Here is a 22,295-nt window from a genome sequence, read left to right on the forward strand (position 1 = left end):
CATCCAGTATCTTTTACTGTGCACTTTTATTCTCTTCCTTCACACTGACACATTTGTTTTTTATTCTTTTCATCCAGACATAAACGAGTGTTTGTCCGCGAGTGCCTGCCAGCTCAATGAACGCTGCGTGAATTCTGCGGGGAGTTATGTCTGCCAGAGACCGATCACCTGTCCCCCGGGATACCAGATCAACAACGACATCTGTGAAGGTACAGCACACCTTATCAGCATCACAGTGTTCACTTCCACCCACAGTGAGCATGTTGTTAACACCAGCAGGAGAGCATTTGTATCACTGCATGTTCACAATGTGAGGAAAGCACATTGTTCAGGCAAACAATCGCTGGTACCACCCTTGAGAGTAAGTATTGAAAATGAGATTTTTTTTTCCTAACACGCGTCCAGTGAAGTGATCATGTAATTTCACATGTTACCACACAAACATGGGGAAATAATAAGAACTCCAGAGAGCTATATCCATAGTATTCGCTTGCTGTTAACTCTCACTATGAAGAGCTGCTTCCTGGCTTGTCTTTGTGGGTGGTGCACAACGTTTTGCGATGTAATAGTAAACCTCCCTGTACGTCTCATTATTTCCATGCTCCATAAATTGTGCCTGTGCCGAGGTCTCATTCATAAAGCAGCAGCCGTGTTCAGGAAGACAGACCCCTAAGAGGAGTTTTATATTGTACAGTAAGTGCCGTTTGCCACTGCAGATGGAGACTCGGCTCATCTGCAGCTCCTTGTGAGCTTAAAGAATGTTCAATCAGGCAAAATGAGCATTTAACAAGAACGTATGTTTAAGGGTAAGCCTCCAAACAGCTGCCACTTCAGGTTGTCATCGTCTTTGTGCTGTGCTAACTATTCCCTATTCGTGGTTTACAATGGGGCTGTAATGAAACGCTACTTTTGCCTCCTCTCACAAATGAAGCGGAAGTCACCAACTGAGTTGTGTCCTTTTCTTGCATCAGTACAGTAGCCTACTGTATTCACTGTCTTCCTAACTCAGTGATCAATCTTTAACACCAGATTTGTGCCACACATCACATCCTTTCCTTTCGATATCAATGTTCAATCAAACCAGAATGCCCAGATATCATACACATATTACCTAAATCAGTGCAACTTACCCTCTCCAGTTATAGCTATCAAATTTGATCTTTTAGTAGCGAATGCAGCATGAATTTCTTCAGTGCAGATTTGCTAAAATGTACTCAATATTAGGTAAAAGGGGACTCAGGTGTGGCCCAAAGCTGATTGAGTAATTCATGGTGATATTACACTTTCTGTTTACATTATCCAAAGCATAGCGAGGAGATTAGGGCCAAAACATATTAATCATGAATCTATGAAAATAGTTTTTTATTTTTTACACAATCAGCGGATTTACATCATACACCCCGATATTTTAATTTATGCAGTCATGTTTCATTCATATATACATTTTAGAAGAAATAATTTTAGATATAGAGGCGAACAAGACCAAGAGTCTACAGTCATAGTAGCGGCTCTGTGAGGCTGTACTGATGACAACATGCTCACAATCACAGTGCTAAGCTGCTGATGTTTAGCAGCAGTTTGTTTGCATGCTAACGTTTGATAATCAGCTGAGGCTGATGGGAATGTCATTGGTTTTGCAGGTGTTTAGTCATAAACTAAATGTATTGGACAAATTAAACATTTGACTTGATGATGGCGCGAGATGAAAGGTCAGAGGATCCCCAGAGTCATTACAGTTGGTCCTAAGGGGAGAGATGAATGTCATGGCAATCCGTCAGAATCACATCTCAACCTCATAGTGGTGCAAGAGGAGAAGTCATCAAAGTCATTAGGATGCATTAATCCCTGCAATTTCATAGCAATCCATCCAATAGTTGTTGAGATATTTTAATCTTTATCACAGTGGCGGACCAACAGACCGAACAACAGACAGGCATTGCCCTGCAAAAAAACAAACATTTAAAAGTGCATTAAGATTTTCTTTTCATAAAATGTGTCCTTGCACACAGTATCTTCATCAGTCAAATTCATCCTGGAAATAACAATATATCACATGTCTTGCTAACACATGTAGTGACTGTATCACAATCCTGTAAATAAAAGGAGTGAAAACAGCCAGGGTTTGTATTTTGGCAGGAGGTCACAGCCAATCTCTCACACATTTATCCTGCTTCCTGGCTTTTCTCTGTCGGTGTCGGGCTCACTCAGCTCCTGCCGACTCTGCCAGGCTGCTTGTGACACCAGCAAGATGCTCAATCACTGTCTGCTGCTCAGAGTCCTACCCTGTATCAGCAGGGCTGCTTGCCAGAGCTGTTTTAGGCCTCTATACAGCAATTATAGTGGTAAAATCCTGCAAGCCTGCTTGAAACTTGAGACAAACATGCATTATTCACACACAGGACTATTGCTGGTTTGACTCATTAGATGTATTCATCTACCTGAAATATTTCAGGCCATTTTGGTTGTAGCAGAGTGATTAGTGTAGATAAGATCCGTGAGTTGGATCACAATGATTAACTCCTTGAGTATTGACCGGGAAAGCTGTGTGATGGATGAACAGCAGTAACAGTGAGCACCTGTACAATCTTCCATTTAACCACAGTGCCATTCAGTGGTGAAATATGGCATTACATGCATGTAATGGATTATTAGACTGAAACTAATAGCGTTTGATTTGTGCTTTATTTGCAATTAATCATCTACTCAGTCCTCATGAGCTCATTTATTCATCTTCCTCCTCAGATGTTGATGAGTGTGTGCAGCGGAGCCACAACTGTGGGCTCGGCTTCGAGTGTGTGAATGTCGAGGGCTCGTTCAGGTGCAACCCCAAACCCAGATGTCCTGCAGGCTTTAACCAGGGTGCACAGGGCAACTGTGTAGGTAAGGGAAGACACTTTCTTACTGAGATGATTATATATTTGCTAATATCCATTACAGCGAGGTTAGCAATTGTTCCCAGTGATTGAGGGCAAACTGTATGGAGGTTTTCATTATACTCTTCTCATTCAATTATCTTTTTTTCCTGGTTTTAACTGTGCTAATAGAGGAAATAAACTGATATTTGTTTGGGGCCAAAACAAATAAATGAATGAATATGTGGGTTAAATCCTACTTAGCAAGCAAACAAGCGTCTTCAGCCTTGTTTTACATGACAGTCAATATTGTTTTTATTTTTAGTAGGGCTGTCAATTGATTAAAATATTGAATTGCGATTAATTGCATGATTGCCCGTAGGTAATCGAGATTAATCGCACATTTTTTATCTTTTCAAAATGTACCTTAAAGGGAGATTTGTCAAGTATTTAATACTCTTATTAACATGGGAGTGGGCAAATATGCTTGCTTTATGCAAATATATGTATACTGTATAGTTATTACTGGAAATCAATTAACAACACAAAACAATGACAAATATTGTCCAGAAACCCTCACAGGTACTGCATTTAGCATAAAGATATGCTCAAATCATAACATGGCAAACTCAAGCCCAACAACAGCTGTCGGTGTGTCAGTGTGCTGACTTGACTATGAGTCGCTCCAAACTGCATGTGATTATCATAAAGTGGGCATGTCTGTAAAGGGGAGACTCGTGGGTACCCATAAAACCCATTTTCATTCACATATCTTGAGGTCAGCGGTCAAAGGACCCCTTTGAAAATGGCCAAAATTTAGCGTATACGTTTGGAACGTTATTTAGCCTCCTTCACAAAAAGCTAGTATGACGTGGTTGGTACCAATGGATTCCTTAGGTTTAGGTTAAGATCTAGTTTCATATGATAGCAGCATCTTCACTGTAGCTTTAAAACTGAGCCCGCTACAACCTAAAAATCGCAAGTTGCATTAATACGTTAAAGAAATGAGTCGTGTTAAAACAAATTTGCGTTATTATCGTGTTAACTTTGACAGCCCTAATTTTTTAAAGATTCCCAATCTTGTTCCAAAGCACAACATTTCCCCACAGGAAATGTCTCATGTAGACGCACGGTTGTTGTACACCGTGCAGGTGAACTGGCACGGCTTCTTTGACAGAGGGGTTAAATGCCACACAGACAGGAGATCAGACAGGTTGCTGTTAGGGGCTGCAGAGGGGTGGATAAAAGCCAACCCTCTGTCCTCCTCCAGTACAAACTGATGCTGTGGAATTAGCCCCCAGGGGCAGGAACTGGGGCATGTCGAGGCAGCCCACGCCCCATGTGAAAGCAGCGTAAAAGAAATGCTCTGAGAAACGAGAAAATTGAGAAAATGTCAGACACACGCACACAACAAAGTTATCCGAGGGAATGCGACTGTGTGATGTGCGTTTGCTTTGATATCACGGTGTGGCTAAAGAGCTGCCCGCTGGTCTCTCATGCCCTGAGTGCTTCTTCTGTGTTTCTTCATCTCCCTCCCTCTCCGTAACAGACATTGATGAGTGTGGCGCTTCGGCCCAGCCGTGCAGCCCGGGATTCAACTGCATCAACACAGTGGGATCCTACGTTTGCCACCAGAGGAAGCTCATATGTAGCCGTGGCTATCACGCTAGTCCTGATGGATCCAGATGTATCGGTAGGATTTGTAGTTGTCACGCGTGAAGAATGTGTAATCTGATGGTTTGATATACAGACTTGAGGACATAGATGTGATGATTATTTCCTTCAATGTCACCATTGTCACTTTTATTGATGTTTGTTTGTGTTGCAGATGTGGACGAGTGTCAGAGCAGCCTGCATCGATGTGGAGAGGGCCAGCTGTGCCACAATCTGCCTGGTTCCTATCGTTGTGAATGCCAGACAGGCTATCAGTATGACTCATTCAGGAGGATGTGTGTCGGTATGTTGGACATCATACATCATGCAGAAGACGTACACATCGTACATGCACATACAAGTTTTAAGAGAAAGAAAAGTGGAGCTTTTTGCGTTTACTCCCCTCTCTCTGTTTCCTGCTCATTCTGTTCTCTCCTTCCCTTCCCCTTCGCCCTTCATCACTTGTTCACTCTCTACTGTACAGCCACCCCTCTTCTTTGTCTGCCTATACTCTGCTGCTCCTGTTTATTATTCTGCGGTGCTGTTTCCCAGGCTCTGCTGCTGGCTCCTGCAGTATAGCCACTGGGCAGATCACGTCTCCTGCTGCAGAGGACTCTGCTCTGCCCCTGCCCCTGCTGCTGCTGCTGCTCCCTCTGTTTGTGATTCACTGTGTTGTGACTCTCATAATAATGGACTCTGCTCAAGTGTTTAGACTATCAGCAGGCAGCTGGTCCCCTCACATCGCACTCTCGTTGACACGCACCCAAAACACGCACAGGCATGCACACGTGTATACGCGGCCGTCGAGCAGGGCGACAGACCCGCTCATGCTCGGTTGCTTTTGGGTGCGAACACACAACTGCAACACACACTTAAAGCTGAAGTAGGCGAGATTGGAGCAAATATGATTAAGAAAAGTTATTTTTATAAAACGGTCGCTATATTGTGATAGTAGTGCATGAAACAGGTAACCTGAAAAAAATCATGTGCCTCTGTGTCCTCCGGTGCTCCTAACGGCATCTGCAAGATTTCCCAGACTGGAGGAAAACAAGTAGTCAGAGCTGATCTGAGGTCTGCATTCCAGCTGCTGTCTATGAGAGCCGGCTGCCAATCAGTCGCGAACTCCGACCAAACGGTCAAACTAGGCAGCGCTGATCAAATATGAATCAATATTCTGTTACTGTAATGCCTATTTCTCCCCTTAAATGTTTTCAGAATCATCTCGTAGTGTACTGTTTAGCTGTAAAATGAGAAAGTTTGTGACACGGCAGCCATTGTGAAATCTGTTGTATGGTCACATGACCGGAGCACAGCCAATATGAAGAGGCTCTCTCTCTGAAATGACCTGTGATTGGTCAAAGTCTTCCGTCATGGGACCACGAGATTTTTTAAAGCCTGAAAACAGAGTCATGAGGAGGTGCAGAAGTCTAGTTAATCTCTCAGAACACTTGAATTACAATATGCTGAAAGGTTATTGTGGAATTTTTGCCCAATGATGCCAAAAATGTACTGCCTACTGCCACTTTAACAGGGGTTTGATGACACTGCTTCTTCCTCTCAGATGTAAATGAGTGCTGGCGCTACCCAGGCCGCCTGTGTGCCCAGACCTGCGAGAACACCCCGGGCTCCTATGAATGCTCGTGTACCTCTGGCTTCCGCTTATCCGGCGATGGCAAGAACTGTGAAGGTGTGTGTGTGTGTATTAACGTCCTGCCTGCCTGGGTGTGAGAGAGCGTGTGCATCCGTGTGTACGTGTTGGTGCATGTGGCTGTATGTTTTTGTGAATCTGAGCATGAAAATATGCCTGTGTGTGTGTATGTGTTGTTCTTGTGCCAGGCTTGTGTATGTGCATGAATACTGATACTAAAGCTGGCCCCTGTGCAGCATATTGCTGAAGAGGGGTGTTAAAGAGTTACACTGCATATCATGCCATGCCTTAAAGCACAAACCAGTAAAACTTAATTGGCTTAATAACAACATTGTGTTTATACGTTAGGATGAAAACATTGAAAATGCCTTGATCAAGTGAATTGTGACAGTAATGAGCTCCAACCTCTAATCTCCAGATGTGAATGAGTGCTTGGCCAGCCCATGCAGTCAGGAGTGTGCCAACATCTACGGTTCCTACCAGTGCTACTGCAGAAAGGGCTACTACCTCAGGGAGGACGGGCACACCTGTGAAGGTGGGGCGCACTATTACACATCACAAATACCACCAAACATAACATATGTTTGGACAAGTTTATGAATCAATTTCACATGATTTACTTCCTCCTTGTTGTCCAGACATCGACGAGTGCTCCCAGAGCATTGGCCATCTATGCACCTATAAGTGCGTGAATGTTCCCGGCAGTTACCAGTGTGCTTGTCCTGAGTATGGATACAGCATGTCTCCAAATGGACGCACTTGCAGAGGTGAATACCCCACTAAAAATGCATGCACTCACCGTACTGTAGCTGCTTCATTAGGAGGGTTAAGTTCTGCTCTGAAATAGAAAAAGTGGCTCTGCACCCATTTAACTCTTCATGTGTGTGAGTGCATAGTAATGATTATGCTCAGATAAATATAATTGGTACTTTAACAGTGGCTCAGTGATTACGCGCAGGCTGTAAAACTTTATTGGCCTAAAAATATTGTCTTGCTAATTTGATTTTTTTTTTTACACCCCCACCCCCCCCCACAAGGACTAGTTTTTGTCTAACTTGGTCCAGCAATGAGGCTTTTCCTCAAAGTTCAACTGTGCTGTGATTCGTCTCCGGGCAGGAAACCAGCTCACGTGCATTAACTGTGTTTTAGATATCGATGAATGCACCACGGGGGCCCATAACTGCTCTCTGGCTGAGACCTGCTACAACATCCAAGGAGGGTACCGATGCCTTTCTCTCAACTGTCCACCAAACTACCGCAAAGTGTCCGACACGTAAGTGATAATACCAATGTTCAATATGATGCCTCATTGATCTTTAATGAGGTTGACATTCTGTTATGTTTTTATGATGCATATGAGGGAAGATAATTCTATGAAGGATACCATTTTTGGGAGTTTTCCTTTAAATGAACAGTGTGTAACATTTTGGGGGATCTATTAGCAAAAATGGAATGTAATAATAATAACTACTCATTAGTGTATAATCACCTAAAACTAAGAATTTTTGTGTTTTTTAGCTTAGAATGAGTCCTTCATATCTACATAAGGAGCGGGTCCTCTTCACGGAGTCCGCCATGTTTCTACAGTAGTCCAGAACGGACAAACCAAACACTGGCTCTAGAGAGAGCCTTTCACGTTTTTATGTTACCTGCAGGCCACTATAGTTCTCTGACATGGTTATATGAGCCGCAGAGTGCAAAACCGTGGTATCTCCAGCCCCCGTCTGACTTCCGCTGCTCCTGATGTAGCATTATTATGGTAAGGATGACCTCTGAGCGAGGCGACCAGCGTTACCATGGTTTTGCACTCTGCAGCTCACGTTACCGCAGTCTCGGAAAGGGAGGAGTGAACAGAATGGGTACTCAGTTGGTTGCAATCTGCAACCACGCCACTAGATGTCACCAAATCCTACACACTGCACCTTTAGGAACAAGAAGAGGGAGGAGTAAAATGACAAGAAAAAACAATGGACAACTTGTAAATCTGCATTAGAGGGCATTCATCAGTTTAACTGTTGGGGAACCTGCTTAATACATATGTATTATTTCTTTGCATTATTACTCTTTTTGGAGATACTTGATTTGAAGATGTCCTTCCTTATAAGACAACAAGTCTTGCACTTTGAAATACCTTGTTGTTGAAAAGTGGGCTACAAATAAAGTTGCCTTCCCTCGGTCCTTTGTAGGCGCTGTGAGCGGATCAGCTGTCCCAACTACCTGGAGTGTCAAAACTCCCCTCTGAGAATCACCTACTATTACCTCAGCTTCCAGTCCAACATCGTCATCCCAGCTCAGATCTTCCGCATCGGACCCTCCCCCGCCTACTCGGGAGACAACGTCATCGTCAGCATCACGCAGGGGAACGAGGAAAACTACTTCAGCACCAGGAAGCTGAACGCCTACACGGGCGCTGTGTACTTAAATCGACAGGTCGAGCGTCCGAGGGATTTCTCGATCAATGTGGAGATGAAGCTTTGGAGACAGGGGACGTTCACCACGTTCCAGGCCAAGATCTTCGTCTTCATCACAGCCAATTCACTCTAACAGTTAGAGCTGTGCTCTGGCCACTGTGGACCTTTTCATATCACTGTTTAACAATGTCATAAAGTATACCACTGTCTGTCACGATTGGTTTGAGTAGCTACTCCTTCGTCCAGTTGAAGTTAATATTAAAACGTTGCTGTGAGAGTAGGCCTAATGATGGAATATTCAGAAAGAAACTGCTTTGCGTCAGCGTCTGTTTTCACTGCAATTGCATGATGTCAAATAATATATATTTTTTAATTTCTCACTTGAATTGCCATTGTTCATGTCATTAATTTCCACAGCTCAAGAGACCAATGCAAAACACATTCCATATTAAAGAAAACATTCAAATCTGAATCCGAAGTAATAACATTGGAGATACAAGATATTTATTATACCGAATGAAACAATTTGCCATTGTTTTGATTATCTTAACCAGATGTGAGTAAAGCATTAAAGTGATAACTAGCTTCTAGCTTCAGCCCAGCTCTTTTTTTTTTTCATACTGAGTAACTTGTATCCCAGTTTTCAGCTCATATCATCCAGTTATCAGATGATGATGTGTAGTTTGATAACCCTGTGGTGAAAGCAGAAGAAATTGTTTTGTAAGAGTTTCCATGTCTCTTTTCTTTTACCCTGCGCTGCTGTTTTTGTTTTGTATTTTATATTATATTACTCTATATGGTGTATTTTTGTATCCCTGTAATCAGACACATTATAGATGGATGTATCATATTTTTATGCTAGATTTATGAGTTGCAAAGTATTTTATTAAAACATAAAAAAAACATCAATGTGGTTTGGTGAGTATTGGATAATTTTATTTATTTGGAGAGATATTATTTGTAATTTTCACTTGTTTGATTACGCACCAATTCTTGCTAACATGCTGTATATAGTGAACATTATCATCCTCAGTGAAAAGTATATAATCCACTCTTGTCAGGACATGTCACACAGTAAATATCCAGGCCTATTTACATACCTGTTCACACTTCGCTAGTGAACTCAACAAGAGCGTCATCCATCATCAACACACGCCTGGTTGACGCACACACACATTTTATGACTTCTAATAAAAGCAATGATCATGTTTGATATCGGAAATTAAAGTAATTATAGTCTTCTTATATGTGTGTGTAACGTCTATCAACATCATCATCCTAGGTTGTAACATAGGAAGAGTTACACTTCCACCTACAGGATGAATGCAGTGCTACACCCTCATGTTCTGGCTTCCCTCCAAGGCAACAACAGTGTCTTATACAACAGAGCAGTCTTAAAAAACAGAGAATTATTATTAATTATAAAGAAATTTGAGCCAATTAAAGCATAAATAATTAAAAAAACGAAGATTTTCTTTTTAATAAGCTCTACTTTAAGCTATGAGGTGATCTTCTCAGAGTTCAATGAACCTCCCGGACCTGCTGTAATCATCGGAAAGGGTGTGTGTGTCTCTGTGACAGCTGTATTAATGCGTGTTGCTCATCCAAACAGAGCTGCTCGCCAGCTTTCTGGTCTCTGAGATGAGTTATACTGTCGAAGGTCAACAAAAGAGACTGATTTCAGTGATTTCTACACTAATTTTAGTCCCTGGTGAAAATGATAATAGTCGGTTACTCCCAAAAGAGTCAAGGAAACATTCAATACAGAGTCTGAGACGTTCCTCCTGACATAACTCATAATAATAGCTACGTGTGTGTATGACTGGCGCAAGCTCTCAAACACACCCAGCGACTGAGATGCCACTCTTGGTATGTACAGTACATAACGAGCCCTGGAGCTGTGATTGATGTCTCTTTCCTCTAATTAGCTTTATCTGCTCTTCAAGATTAGGTACTGCTGCGTTTCAGGGACAGTGAATCACGCAGCCCAGACAGGGGAAGATACACACATCTATTATGGGTTAAGGGACACTGACAGGAAGTTTGGAAATGTCCTGTACAAAGGAAGAGGGGCTATAAGAGAGTTGTAGGACTGGATAGTTACAGGAGAAACAGATATATAGCAAAGGTGTTATGCCAAGCATGTTTGCAAAATATCTATGATAACAACTCCTAATAAACAATTATTGAGTGAGATAAATAAGACATAGGCCTTGAATGATATGATACTGCAGAATTTCTGTGTTAAATGAATTTGTCTTTGGGGATGCAGGGGATGTGATGGACGCTCAGGGAAATCTGGGTTAGGAAAATGAATGGGGAATGCTTACCCTTCAGTCTCGACATGCCCTTAAGCAAGGCACTCAATCCACATCGCTCCAGTTGAGATGCTTTTTCAGTTGAAAACAGAAGAATGTTTCCTAGTGAAAATCAATGGTTCAAAATTGACCTAATTTGAGTCAATATAGCATCAACCAATATGGGTTCATTTCACCCAGTACCCATTGAAAAGCACCCAGGACTATGGGTTGTCATGACCTTCGGTGTTATTTTTTATATTACTGCTGGGCTACTAACACAAACTTTGCAAACTTTTATAATCTACTATAGCTCTTTTTAAATTTACATGTCAGTATTTGTTACTGATTGTATATAATATGTGTATCCTTTGCAGTTTGAACATTGTGAACCTAGTTTTGTAACAACGCACATTTGTAACAGTTTTATGGTAAAACTTGAGCTTGTTCACTGGATCAAAATAACCATGGTTAAATAACCCAACAGTAATATTAAAAGATAATGGGTCAAAACAACGTGTTGGTACTGGATAAAGTTAACTCATTGTGTCGAACCCAAACTGGATCAATTTTAACCAAGAGGTGCTCAGTACAATCCTGCACTGGTGGCCAATTTGCCTCGGGGATAAGGCGCCAAATGGTTCGAGACCAGCTACCACGTTGTCATTCCCAACTTGTTGCATACTAACACTTGGTCAGAACCCCTTGGCATCACTTTCTAATGCACTGGGTAGCCCAGTACATCAAACTATGGTCGCAGTAAACATGTGGTTTACTTTATGAATTCAAACAAAAACACTTGCTTTGGTTTAGCCCACAAAACCACTTCGTTAGGTTTACGAAATAACATCATGGTTTGGCTGAAGATTGTTTGTAAAGTGAAAGTGAAACTTAACGTTGTGAGCACAAAGACAAACAACACATTGTTGGTTTCCAGTCTGTTCTCATTCCCAGGGCATCAAATACCAATACCAATACATAAATTCAATACTGACGCACAAGGCAACCTTGAGCGCCGGTATGGCACGCACCAGGCTTTCAATTCACTACAATGTAAACCCATCTGGGTCAATATTAAACACTTAAGGAAAGTGCTGTGGTGACGTAGTTTAAGAGTAAAAGAGGCACACAGAGCAGGTGGGAGGGGTGGTGGATGGGTCCAACAAATACAGGGCTTTCTTCCAGGAGACCGCTATTCGTGCCCCATGCGTCAGGTTTCACTTTCCCTTTACAATCAGATGTTTGTTCACGTCCTGTGTTCACAACGTTCAGTCACATTTTCACTGTAAAAACATAGTATTTTTAAGCCAAACCATGATGTTTATTCCGAAACCTAACTAAGTGGTTTGGTTTAAGCAAGGTTTTGTTTAATTCACAACATTAAGCACGTTTTACTGCGAGCGTAAAGTGACGCTGAGGAGCCTGACAAAGCGTTAGTATGTGATGAGTTGGTATAAGAACGCATTGTGGTTTCACACGGGACACAAACAGCAGTCTCCTGGATGAAAGCCCTGTGTTTGTTGGACCCATCCACCACCCCTACCACCTGCCTCTTTTCGCTCTTTAAACTACGTCACCACGCTCCCCGACCATTTTCTCTGAGCATTTAATATTGACGTGGATGAGTTCACATTGTAGTTACTTGAAAGCCTGGTGCCGCTCATACAGACACTAAAGGGTGCCTTGTGCATCGGTGTCACATGCCGAGGGGCGTGACAAAGCTGTGTGCCTTTTGTAGCATGTAAAGCAAAGAGCACATTGACATATATTCAAAAATACACTTCAAACTGTGTGACTACTGCCAGTCTGTGCTGGATTAAAAAAATTATGATGATAATGACGATATACAAAATAGAACTGCTCTTACAATGTCACCTTTGGAGGTGAAAAAAGCAACTGCAGTCAACTGTTTAACCGTCTGTACAACATTTGTCTGGGTGGAGGTCGGTGCAGAGGCGGGGTGGGGATGGAGCGTGATGAGAGGGGGAGGAGGGGGAGGGTGGTGTTACAGACACACTTGTCTTTGATAGCTCAGGTGGTCATCACCCGAGGGGGAACAGAGCGTTAATGGGCATTCTCAGAAGCAGACAAGCACAGGCTAGCGCTCCTTCTTCTCTGGCTGCCATAAACATGGGGAAGTATGCATCATTAGATTAGGCTGAGGCTAACTACCTGCAGTCAGGCCCACTTCATACAGTAGCTAGCACACTCAACCTGCGGACTCCCACCGCTCAGCGTGTGATTGGCTGGGTCAGATGTGAGTACAGCGGTATGATTAGTCAATTTGTGGAGTGATCATCTGCATCACAGATAGTTATTATTCTAGATTATGTTATACTGTATGTCAACATTTCCATTATAAGTAATTATATTGACAATAGGGTATGATGATTGATCACTGACAGAACACCTTACAATTACATCGGGAGACAATAGAGTTGCCTATGAGAGCTCATGTGAAAAGTCCAGTAGCTGAGTTTATTAAAAGGTTATGCAGCAAATTTTAGATTCCATGGTTGGGTCACGTTTATCTGGCCTGGGGACTGGGCATGAAAAGACACAGGGCAAGCACAGTAAGGTTAAACCTCAGGATAGAAAAGTATGGAGCAAGATATCATGTTTGTCTTAACTCCTGTGGAAAAGCAAAAAAAGAGAGATGAAGAGTTGAGAAATGCAGAAAGAAAAGACAGCAAGAGAGGTATTTGCCTGAGAGGTGAATGAAGGAAGGTATGTGAGGTTGCCTGTCACTCTGAGGCGCCTGATCGCTCTGCCTGGGTGTCATCTTATCACACTTGAGCAGATATTGCACCATATCCCTAATATTCCACCTTTTACAGTGGAATTGATCAGTGTGCACACAGAAAAATCCAACCAATCCCTTTAAACGGACATTTAGCCTCCAGTCTGACCTGTGAGAAGACCAGAAGGAAGAGATTCGGGTTACAGATTGAGCCCTGAGGGCAGATCCAGAGGAAAGGGATGCTCATCCCTGCAAGAGTGGAGTGACCTGAGGGGAAGATCTTCTCCAAGGCTCCCTGGGTGGGAAGATTTACTGGAGTCCTAATCACAGGTCGACACCTTGGAAGCAGCTTCTCCGACCAATGGCAGAGCAGCCGCGGATGATGCGTTGCCTTGTTAACTGCCATTTTGACAGCATGTAATGCCAGACATCTTCGGCATGTGTGACTTTTGACACCACAAACCGTGTTTTCTACTTTCTGGATGTACTGTATGGACTCAGAAAGCAACTACATGTATAGTATGAAATATGTCAGGTCACCAAAATTATATATATAAAAAAAGATTTGGATTAATGTACAGATGTATAAAGATATCGTGCCTGCCACCCCAGTTCAATAGAAGTGAACAGAATTTAGTTTGTGGTGCTATTCTCCAGAAAACTCTACTGAGGGAGACGCTCAGACGGAGATGCTCAGAGACACGCTTGTAACTGGACTTGTTTGTAATTTGGGGAAAATCTTTAACAACCAGTTGTTAATTTTCAGATATGGGACCAGGGATACATTTATGTAGACTAGTTGACTGATATAATTCAGCTTAAAAAGCCAACAATAGGGGAGAACAGGGTTGGTTGTCACACTTTTTACTTTCATTTGAACCTCTCAAAAACTGTTTCCCTGGATTCCCTTTCAATGTGTAATGGAAGCCTAAAGTGTCAGATAGGAAAGGAGTGACCTTACTCTCCTTAAACTTATTCTATTCAATAGATATGGACCGTCAAATACGTCTTGTGCACTTGTGACAACCATTCCCATCGTGGGGTTGGTAGTCAAACACTATGCGGTTGGTTGTCCCTATGCTATTTTAATGGAGAAAAAAAAAAAAAAAAAAACGGAGGCAATCTTAAAAATGAATTTAAAAAGTTTAGTTTCATTGAAATTAAACAACCTAACTCATCTCCTGCATTGAGAGGGTATAAACCGGTAAAATCATTCCTATAAGTGCATTTTTTATCCTATAATATATAATATAATACTCAACTCATCCTCATGTCAGCCACTCACTATCAATTAAATGTGACCAGGGTCTGAAATTAGTACCCACCACCCGCCAAATGCGGGTAAATTGTTAGTGGTGGGTAAAATTGGCAGGCCTTCCGCCACTTTGGCAGACAGGAAAAACGTTAGTGATGGGAATAGAGACCCAGTCATATTCCTTGGTATCTCATGCCTCCGTGACTATCGATTCCTCTGTATTGATGCTCCCCCACAGTTACGCATGCACAATGACGCATAAGCACGCTGTATCATGTTTCAGTTCAGGCGGAGAAAAAAAAAAGTGCTCAACAGCGTGGCGCTACTAAACCTGAGGGAAGCACCCTATTTTAAATAATCATAATCATTTGAATTGTGTGTTTTTATGCAAACAACCACTATGGATGACATTAACAAAGTACAGTACAGTACTGTGTACAGTACTCTCCCTGCCCCGGTGTAATTCCAACACTGTAATTTACCATGTATATAATGTTTTTCTGTCTAAAATATATTGAACATTGAATGAAATCAGATCTAAAATGTTATTCCTTCATTTAGCGCAGAGATTTCGAAAGTGGCAGATAACATTTTTGAGTGACAGACAAAAAAATACTTGTCTGTCACAGTGGCAGGAAGTGAAAAAGGTTAATTTCAGACCCTGCATGTGACAACCAACCCTTGTGGGGCTGCAGTGGGGCAATAAATGCAAGTCCATTTACCCTGAAGAGAATGTGACAAGAATGTTAATGTAAAGCACTTTGGGTACCTTTTGGTTATTGTAAAGGGCTATACAAATAAATGTTGATTGATTGATTGATCCCCAACTGAGATTTTTTGCTAGAGAATAAGCTAACAACCTATCTAACCTATAGCTCTCCCTTCATAGTTTTAATGATAATACTTGTTTTATTGTAAACCCATTGTGAAAATACCGGAAGAGAAACACAGAAGACGTGTATATTTACATTTTGACATGAAAAACACCAAAAGTCCTCTCACCTCAATGTCAAGTGTCTCACTCCTGAAATGACCCTGTAAGTGACCTCTGACCCCAGTTCTGAAAATTTCAATACCAACATATTTTAACAGCGCCCTCTACGGAGGGAGATCTAACGAATGTCACAACCAACCCCGTTCTCCCCTATATTGATAAGATCAGAAAAAGATAATAAGCGTTGTAGAGTTTATACAGGGCGTACACTTTAGTTCAAACTGATATTTACCAGATTTCACGAAATGATTGGTGCCATTTTATAGTCCTCAACATCATAATTAAATTCGTATGTTGTCTCTTTGATGAAGATGTTAATGAGGATGATGATGCATCAGTGTATATCAGTAGATCACCTGTAATCCAAATCATTTGTGTTTATCTAACCGTACCACCAATCCCTTGAGTTGTGATTAAAAAAAACGGGCCTCCCCAATTTAAGCGGTGAAATTTCACAATATTCAGCAAATGAATTTGCAAGATGCAACAGGTTACTGCACTGCTTTCATGGCTGTCTGCATACCAATGTGACCGCAGTCTAACTATTACTCTCTTTATCTCGCCCCCCTCCGGCACCAGGGTAGAAAACCCTGTGTTCTCTCTCCAGAAAAAAACTCTACTTTAAAACGTATGTGGGATATGTACATTTGTTTGTGCTTACCCCTACAGCAAAGTCTTTTCTTATGATGGGTCTGTCATTTATAGAAAGCAAAGTGAAAACAGGAGTATGTGAGATTGTATTCTGCCTATTCTTGAGTGATTAGACGTGAAACCGCACAGTATATATCTGCTGTTGTGCTAAAGACAACAGTCATTTGTGCTCTCCTGAGCGCTGGCAGTGTTTTGTTAGAGAGATTGATGCCTGGTGTAAATCCTGTTGTATGTTTCATTCTGACTGACAGCTGCTCAATATTCTTATTCATAAACACAAGCAGCAATCAGCATAAATCATGTCATCCACTGCACTTTATACGCTTTGAGAAATATTTTTTTTAACGACAGCTTGATTTGTTGTTATTTCTGTCTAATTGTCTAACTTGTCACTGATGCACACGCTTATGACTCACCATCAACACGCCCAGATAATGGTCTTGTGGCAGTGGGAAATTTCCCTAACTCTTCACAATAACTTGCGGGTAGCCTAGGGAACTGTACAGATGCCCGTTTGCACTCAAGGTGTTTAAGATATTTCCAGATCCATTCTGGAAAACAACTTCACCTGACATCTAGCCATTTTTCAGGCTGACAGCAAAAAAAGATTCCCGGTGGAAAGTCTCATCATGTTGAAACAGTGTCACTGCAAAGGTATGGCAGAGAATGAGTTCAGAGTCCTGTCAGCTCTGTTTTCCTCTCTGATACACAGAGTGGACAATGACAGAAGATGCTGTTTGTGTGCGGCGTTGAGAATAGGTCATCGCTAATGTTGACTAAACTCAAATACCCCTATATAGCTTTGGTTCTATTTGGCCAGGTTTTGAGATATCTGTCTTATGCCTATACTGTATCTAGAGCAAATAGGGAGTGCTGTCTCTGGCCTGTGGTTTATCCCGAGTAACATGGGACACTGTTTCTGTAAAATATAATTTTTTCGATTTTTCCAATACCACAAACAAATTCTCCTTCACTTCCATTGCAGAAAACTCACTGACTGATATATGAAAGTGCTTTTAAAGTTGTTTTTTTTAAGGTCCGTGAATAGGACCCGTTCCCTATGTAGATATGAAGGGCTCATTCTAAGCTAACGAAAACACAACGATTCTTAGTTTCAGGTGATTAAACACTAATGAAAACCTAGTTGTGAATATTATATTACATTTCTGCTAATAGATCCCCAAAATAATTTGTTTGATGAAACTTGCTTTTTGTTTTAAATCTGTTGTCTCTTTTATGTGAAGTGTTTTATGTTTTCAGCTTTTTGCTGTTTTGTTTTTTTAAGTCTGTTATTTGTGTTTTTATGCGGTGCTTGTGTGAAACTTCTATACTTGCCCCCTTTGCAAATGAGATTCAAAACTTGAATGTGATTATCTTGGCTAAAAAAACGATAATAAAAAATAAAAAATCTAAAAACCTTGACAGAAAACTATCAGCATGGCAAGTTACCATTTTAGGAAAGTGAGAAAATACACTCCATGGCCACTTTATTGGATTTTATACAGCAGATATGCCACCAATTCTACATTGAAGTAGAATATTATAATGTCGATTATATTTAAGATTATAATGATCCCTTTATTGTTGACACTATGGAATCAGTGTTAATTCAACCATATGTTGATTATTGAGGTCGTAGTTAAGTGTTGCGCTGGACTGCATTATATTTTGTATATATGTGTTTCTAATATTCTTCCCTCTTCATGTTTGTAAATGAGGTGAGAAAACCATTAGAAACACCTCTCAGTATAATGCAGATTACAACCTCAACAAAAAACATGTAGTTTTATCTGACAGTGTCATCAAAACTGAACATTATAACCTTTGTAAAAGTAGAATTTGTGTCAGAACAGTTGGATTGAAGTGCATTCGATTTTGCAGGTGTACCTAATAAAGTTACCACGTTTCTATGTAGTTTGAGTAAACACATTAGTAACGTGTTTTAAAAGACACTGTTATTTATTTAAGTTTTACTTGGTAAAATAATTAAATTAATCAGAAAAGCAGTTAAAAAAAATAGAGCTATGGAAAGATGGCAGGACTCCAAGACACAACTCCACGAAGTCACTGTTACTGCTCTCTCTGTTTGTGTCCTCACCCTCCTTTTATCTCCACCACCTGCCACATAACTCAGAGTTACAGGTGTGCTTTCTCACAGCTTTGGCAGATTACCACCCACCTGACACATCTGACCTTGAATACACACGTAAATGCCCGATCTGGTACGCAGCTGTGCCACAGACAGCGAACAAAGCACCAAACGAAGATGAAGACTCCCTCTGCCTTCTTACTGGTACTGATATTCTGCCATCTTTGCAGAGCTCAGAAACACAGCGGTGACTATGACATCTTGCATCAGGCTCCTGATGTTGAGAGCGATGAAGAGAAGGCTCAGACGCAGAAGCCCGGGACTGAAGCTGATGAAGAGCTGGTGCTGCAGTCTGACATCTGGGTTGAGCTGAGGAGACTGAGAGACATGGTGGTGGCGCAGAAAGTCGAGCTGACGCACCTGACAGCCAGTGTAACAGCTGCTGAGACACTGGTGGACGCCTTGGAGAAGGAGAATACAGGTACACTGTAATAGTTTAGTTCAAGTAAAAGTTTTTTTTCAGTTTTTAATAAAGGACTGCCTTTATAACAAAACAGATGTAGCTGAGCTTACATGACATGAACACTCTCGTTACAGCCATGGAGGTCAGGATGACCGCTGCTGAGAGCTTGGTCGAGGAACTGCACATGGAGAATGATGGTAAACACACAACGTACTCAAACTAACTGAGATATTTTTTGTATCTTGTTAATTTACACAATATATTTCCACTTTTCTGTCTCTTTAGTTCAAGCTACAGAGCTTGCAGTCTCTCAGCAGAAGCTCAGCACTCTGCAGCAAAGACTGACAGTCAGTGAACGCCACGTGGAGGAGCTGGAGAGACAGCAGGAAGGTAAAGGTTAAGGGTTTATGATTTTTGTGATGAATCAGCCGATTAGACTGTTGTCAAGCTATTAAATAGGCATTGTCATTCATTATAAGCCCCGTAGATGTGAGTCAATAGGGGCCTACTTCACCCACTGGTAGGTTTTATCATCTAAACTCAGAAAAAAAAGTTTAGAAATTTGTGGTTGGTCGATTATGTCTCTGTTGTTACAATGCTAATTGGCATTGTATTTAGGCACATGGTAGATCACCAAAAGAAGGTGTAAAAGAACACGACAGCGACCGTAGAAATTATGGCAGGAGCAGGAGCAGGAGTAGAAGTCAGGCGCTGTAGTATAGACAGTGTGAAACTCCATATGGGGTGGAGGTCCGGGGTGATGGATGGGACACAAAACATGGGACCGGAGTTTGCATCCCGTGTGAAACCAACAAAGTGTAGTTGTCTTTGTGTTCGTAGTTATTTTAACCCAAAACACAATGTTTTTCCCTGAACTTAACCAAGTGTATTTTTTTGTTGCCTAATCCCAGAGAAGTTGTAGTTTTATTGCCTAAACCTCATTGTTTTATGCCTAAACCTAAAGAAGTTGTAGTTATTGCCTAAACCTAACTATTTGTTTTGCCTAAACCTAGAGAAGTTATAGTTTTATTGCCTAAACCTCATTGTTTTATGCCTAAACCTAAAGAAGTTGTAGTTATTGCCTAAACCTAACTATTTGTTTTGCCTAATCCCAGAGAAGTTGTAGTTTTATTGCCTAAACCTCATTGTTTTATGCCTAAACCTAAAGAAGTTGTAGTTATTGCCTAAACCTAACTATTTGTTTTGCCTAAACCTAGAGAAGTTATAGTTTTGTTGCCTAAACCTAGAGAAGTTGTAGTTTTTTTGCCTAAACCTCATTGTTTTATGCCTAAACCTAAAGAAGTTGTAGTTTTGTTGCTAAACCTAACTATTTTTTTGAGAAGCCTTTTTGTTTGTGTTCAAAACGTGATGTTTCATTCAGTTTTACAACGTGTTAGAACGTGTATCTTTTAAGTTTCAACTACACTTTTACAACGTAGTAGGCCCCTAATAACCCACATCTTTAGTGCTTAGAGCGAGTGATAACACCTATTTAATGGCCTGATAACAGTCGAATCGGGTGCAGCCATGAATTGTGTGCATTATGGTTATGAATGTGTGTCCTGTGATTTCAGGACAAAATGCTGCACTGCAGGAACTTCAGAATACCAACAAAGGTACATCATGTTTGCCTCTCTGTGTATTTTAGTGCATGTGTGAGTATACAAGAAGTAATTCAGAACTGACTGTGTTTAACTTTGCCACAGCGAGGAAACTGGCTTTTTCTGTCTCCCTTCTGGCATCTGGTGAAGGAAACACAAAGAACACAGATTGGGCTCCACTCATCTACAAAAATATCTTTACCAACATTGGAAACCACTACAACCCAAACACAGGTAGTCTGATGAGGCTTCTTTGGCCTGTTATTTTGGATACTTCACATCTATCAGTGGTGACTGTTTTTATTTCTTTTTGTGTTTTAGGTTACTTCACTGCACCAGTAAGAGGAGTGTATTACTTCAGATTTACTGGCCATGGAGCACACAGTGATTATTCTATGAAAAACAGACTTTTCAAGAACGGACATCCCACAGTTACAGCTGCTGACCGTTACACCACGAGTATAGATGCTGAGGACAACGCATCCAATGGTGTAGTGTTGCAGTTAGGAGTGGGAGATGTTGTCTCGGTAAATATTGAGGGAGAAGTTTGGGATGACCACTATCACAGAACAACCTTCAGCGGATTTCTGCTGTTTCCTCTTTAAGATGTTACAGTTGCCAACATGAGAATGAAAATAAAAACATTTTTATTCATCTCCTCATCTGACTCATCTAATCTTTCTCCCATCTTGTTCTGCTTTTCCCTCATTTGAATACATCCAAGACACCCCAAAAAAGACCATGATGAATGGGTCATTGTAAGCTGTTTAAGCATGTTTTAAAGCTAGGGTTGGTGGTGCTGTTCAAATACATTTTGTTGCTATATTTGTTGAAATTGTCATTACATCCTGAGAACAATTAATGAATCAAATGCTCTGACAAAAAAATCTGGTATCTGTGGCTGTCCCAGGACTGTATTAAACCCGTCCAATCATTTCATTTGGCTCGAATGAAATGATTGGACGGGCTACCGGACTGTTGAGGATATACTGTACCAAGCACCGCCCAGCAGGAGCAAACTTTCTCATTTTACAGCTAAACAGTACACTACAAGATGTTTCTGAAAAAATGTGAACATTTGAACATTTGGTCGCAGGTTTGAATCCGGCTTGGGCCCCTCTGTGTGGAGTTTGCATGTTTTCCCCATGTTGGCGTTGGTTTTCTCCGGGTTCTCCGGCTTCCTCCCACAGTTTAAAGACATGCAGGTTAAGTTAATTGTTGCCTCTAAATTGCCCATAGGTGTGAGTGTGAATGGTTGTCTGTCTCTATGCGTCAGCCCTGTGATAGTCTGGCGACCTGTCCAGGGTGTACCCCGCCTTCGCCCAATATCAGCTGGGATCGGCTCCTGCCCCCTTTATATGTAAGCGGTTACAGATAATGGATGAATGATCGGCGTTGCCTAGTTTGACCGTTTGATCGGAGCTTGCGAGTGATTTACAGCTGCCTCCATTGAATGAACAGCCAATAGGAACTCTCTCTCTCTGAAATGACCTGTGATTGGCCAAAGTCTTCCGTCACGGGCTAGATTTTTTAAGCCTGAAAACAGAGCCATGAGGAGGTGCAGAAGTCTAGTTATCTCTCAGAGCACTTGAATTACAATATGCTGAAAGGTTTTTATGGAATTTTTTTCCAATAATGCCA

The 22,295-nt window shown here is 41.4% G+C and overlaps 2 protein-coding genes across 3 annotated transcripts in view; both read left to right on the forward strand.

The window, feature by feature from the left end:
• The window catches only part of LOC119490269 (fibulin-2-like), a 29,596-nt gene extending 20,123 nt beyond the window's left edge, over nt 1-9,473 (forward strand). For both annotated transcript variants that reach the window (XM_037773545.1, XM_037773546.1), the window contains exons 9-17: nt 78-209; nt 2,743-2,880; nt 4,402-4,545; nt 4,681-4,809; nt 6,067-6,192; nt 6,572-6,688; nt 6,792-6,920; nt 7,303-7,426; nt 8,340-9,473. In XM_037773545.1, coding sequence (XP_037629473.1) covers nt 78-209; nt 2,743-2,880; nt 4,402-4,545; nt 4,681-4,809; nt 6,067-6,192; nt 6,572-6,688; nt 6,792-6,920; nt 7,303-7,426; nt 8,340-8,697 — 1,397 coding nt within the window. In that variant the 3' untranslated portion in view covers nt 8,698-9,473. The remainder of the gene's footprint in view (nt 1-77; nt 210-2,742; nt 2,881-4,401; nt 4,546-4,680; nt 4,810-6,066; nt 6,193-6,571; nt 6,689-6,791; nt 6,921-7,302; nt 7,427-8,339) is intronic.
• A 9,270-nt stretch (nt 9,474-18,743) lies between these two features.
• On the forward strand, nt 18,744-21,316 carry LOC119490139. The gene is made up of 6 exons (XM_037773355.1): nt 18,744-19,071; nt 19,188-19,250; nt 19,339-19,443; nt 20,628-20,669; nt 20,760-20,888; nt 20,976-21,316. The coding sequence occupies exons 1-6, from the start codon at nt 18,768-18,770 to the stop codon at nt 21,257-21,259; spliced, it is 927 nt and encodes a 308-aa protein (XP_037629283.1). The 5' UTR covers nt 18,744-18,767; the 3' UTR covers nt 21,260-21,316.
• The last annotated feature ends 979 nt before the right edge of the window (nt 21,317-22,295 follow it).

This window comes from Sebastes umbrosus, chromosome 6 (assembly GCF_015220745.1).
Source record: "Sebastes umbrosus isolate fSebUmb1 chromosome 6, fSebUmb1.pri, whole genome shotgun sequence".
Lineage (NCBI taxonomy): Eukaryota > Metazoa > Chordata > Actinopteri > Perciformes > Sebastidae > Sebastes > Sebastes umbrosus.

Bases quoted from the DNA above. Each gene is read 5' to 3' on its own strand.
- LOC119490139 (XM_037773355.1), top strand. From the start codon at position 18,768: ATGAAGACTCCCTCTGCCTTCTTACTGGTACTGATATTCTGCCATCTT. The intron at 19,444-20,627 runs GTAAAGGTTAAG...CTGTGATTTCAG, and splicing joins GCTGGAGAGACAGCAGGAAG to GACAAAATGCTGCACTGCAG. The intron at 20,889-20,975 runs GTAGTCTGATGA...TTTGTGTTTTAG, and splicing joins CCACTACAACCCAAACACAG to GTTACTTCACTGCACCAGTA.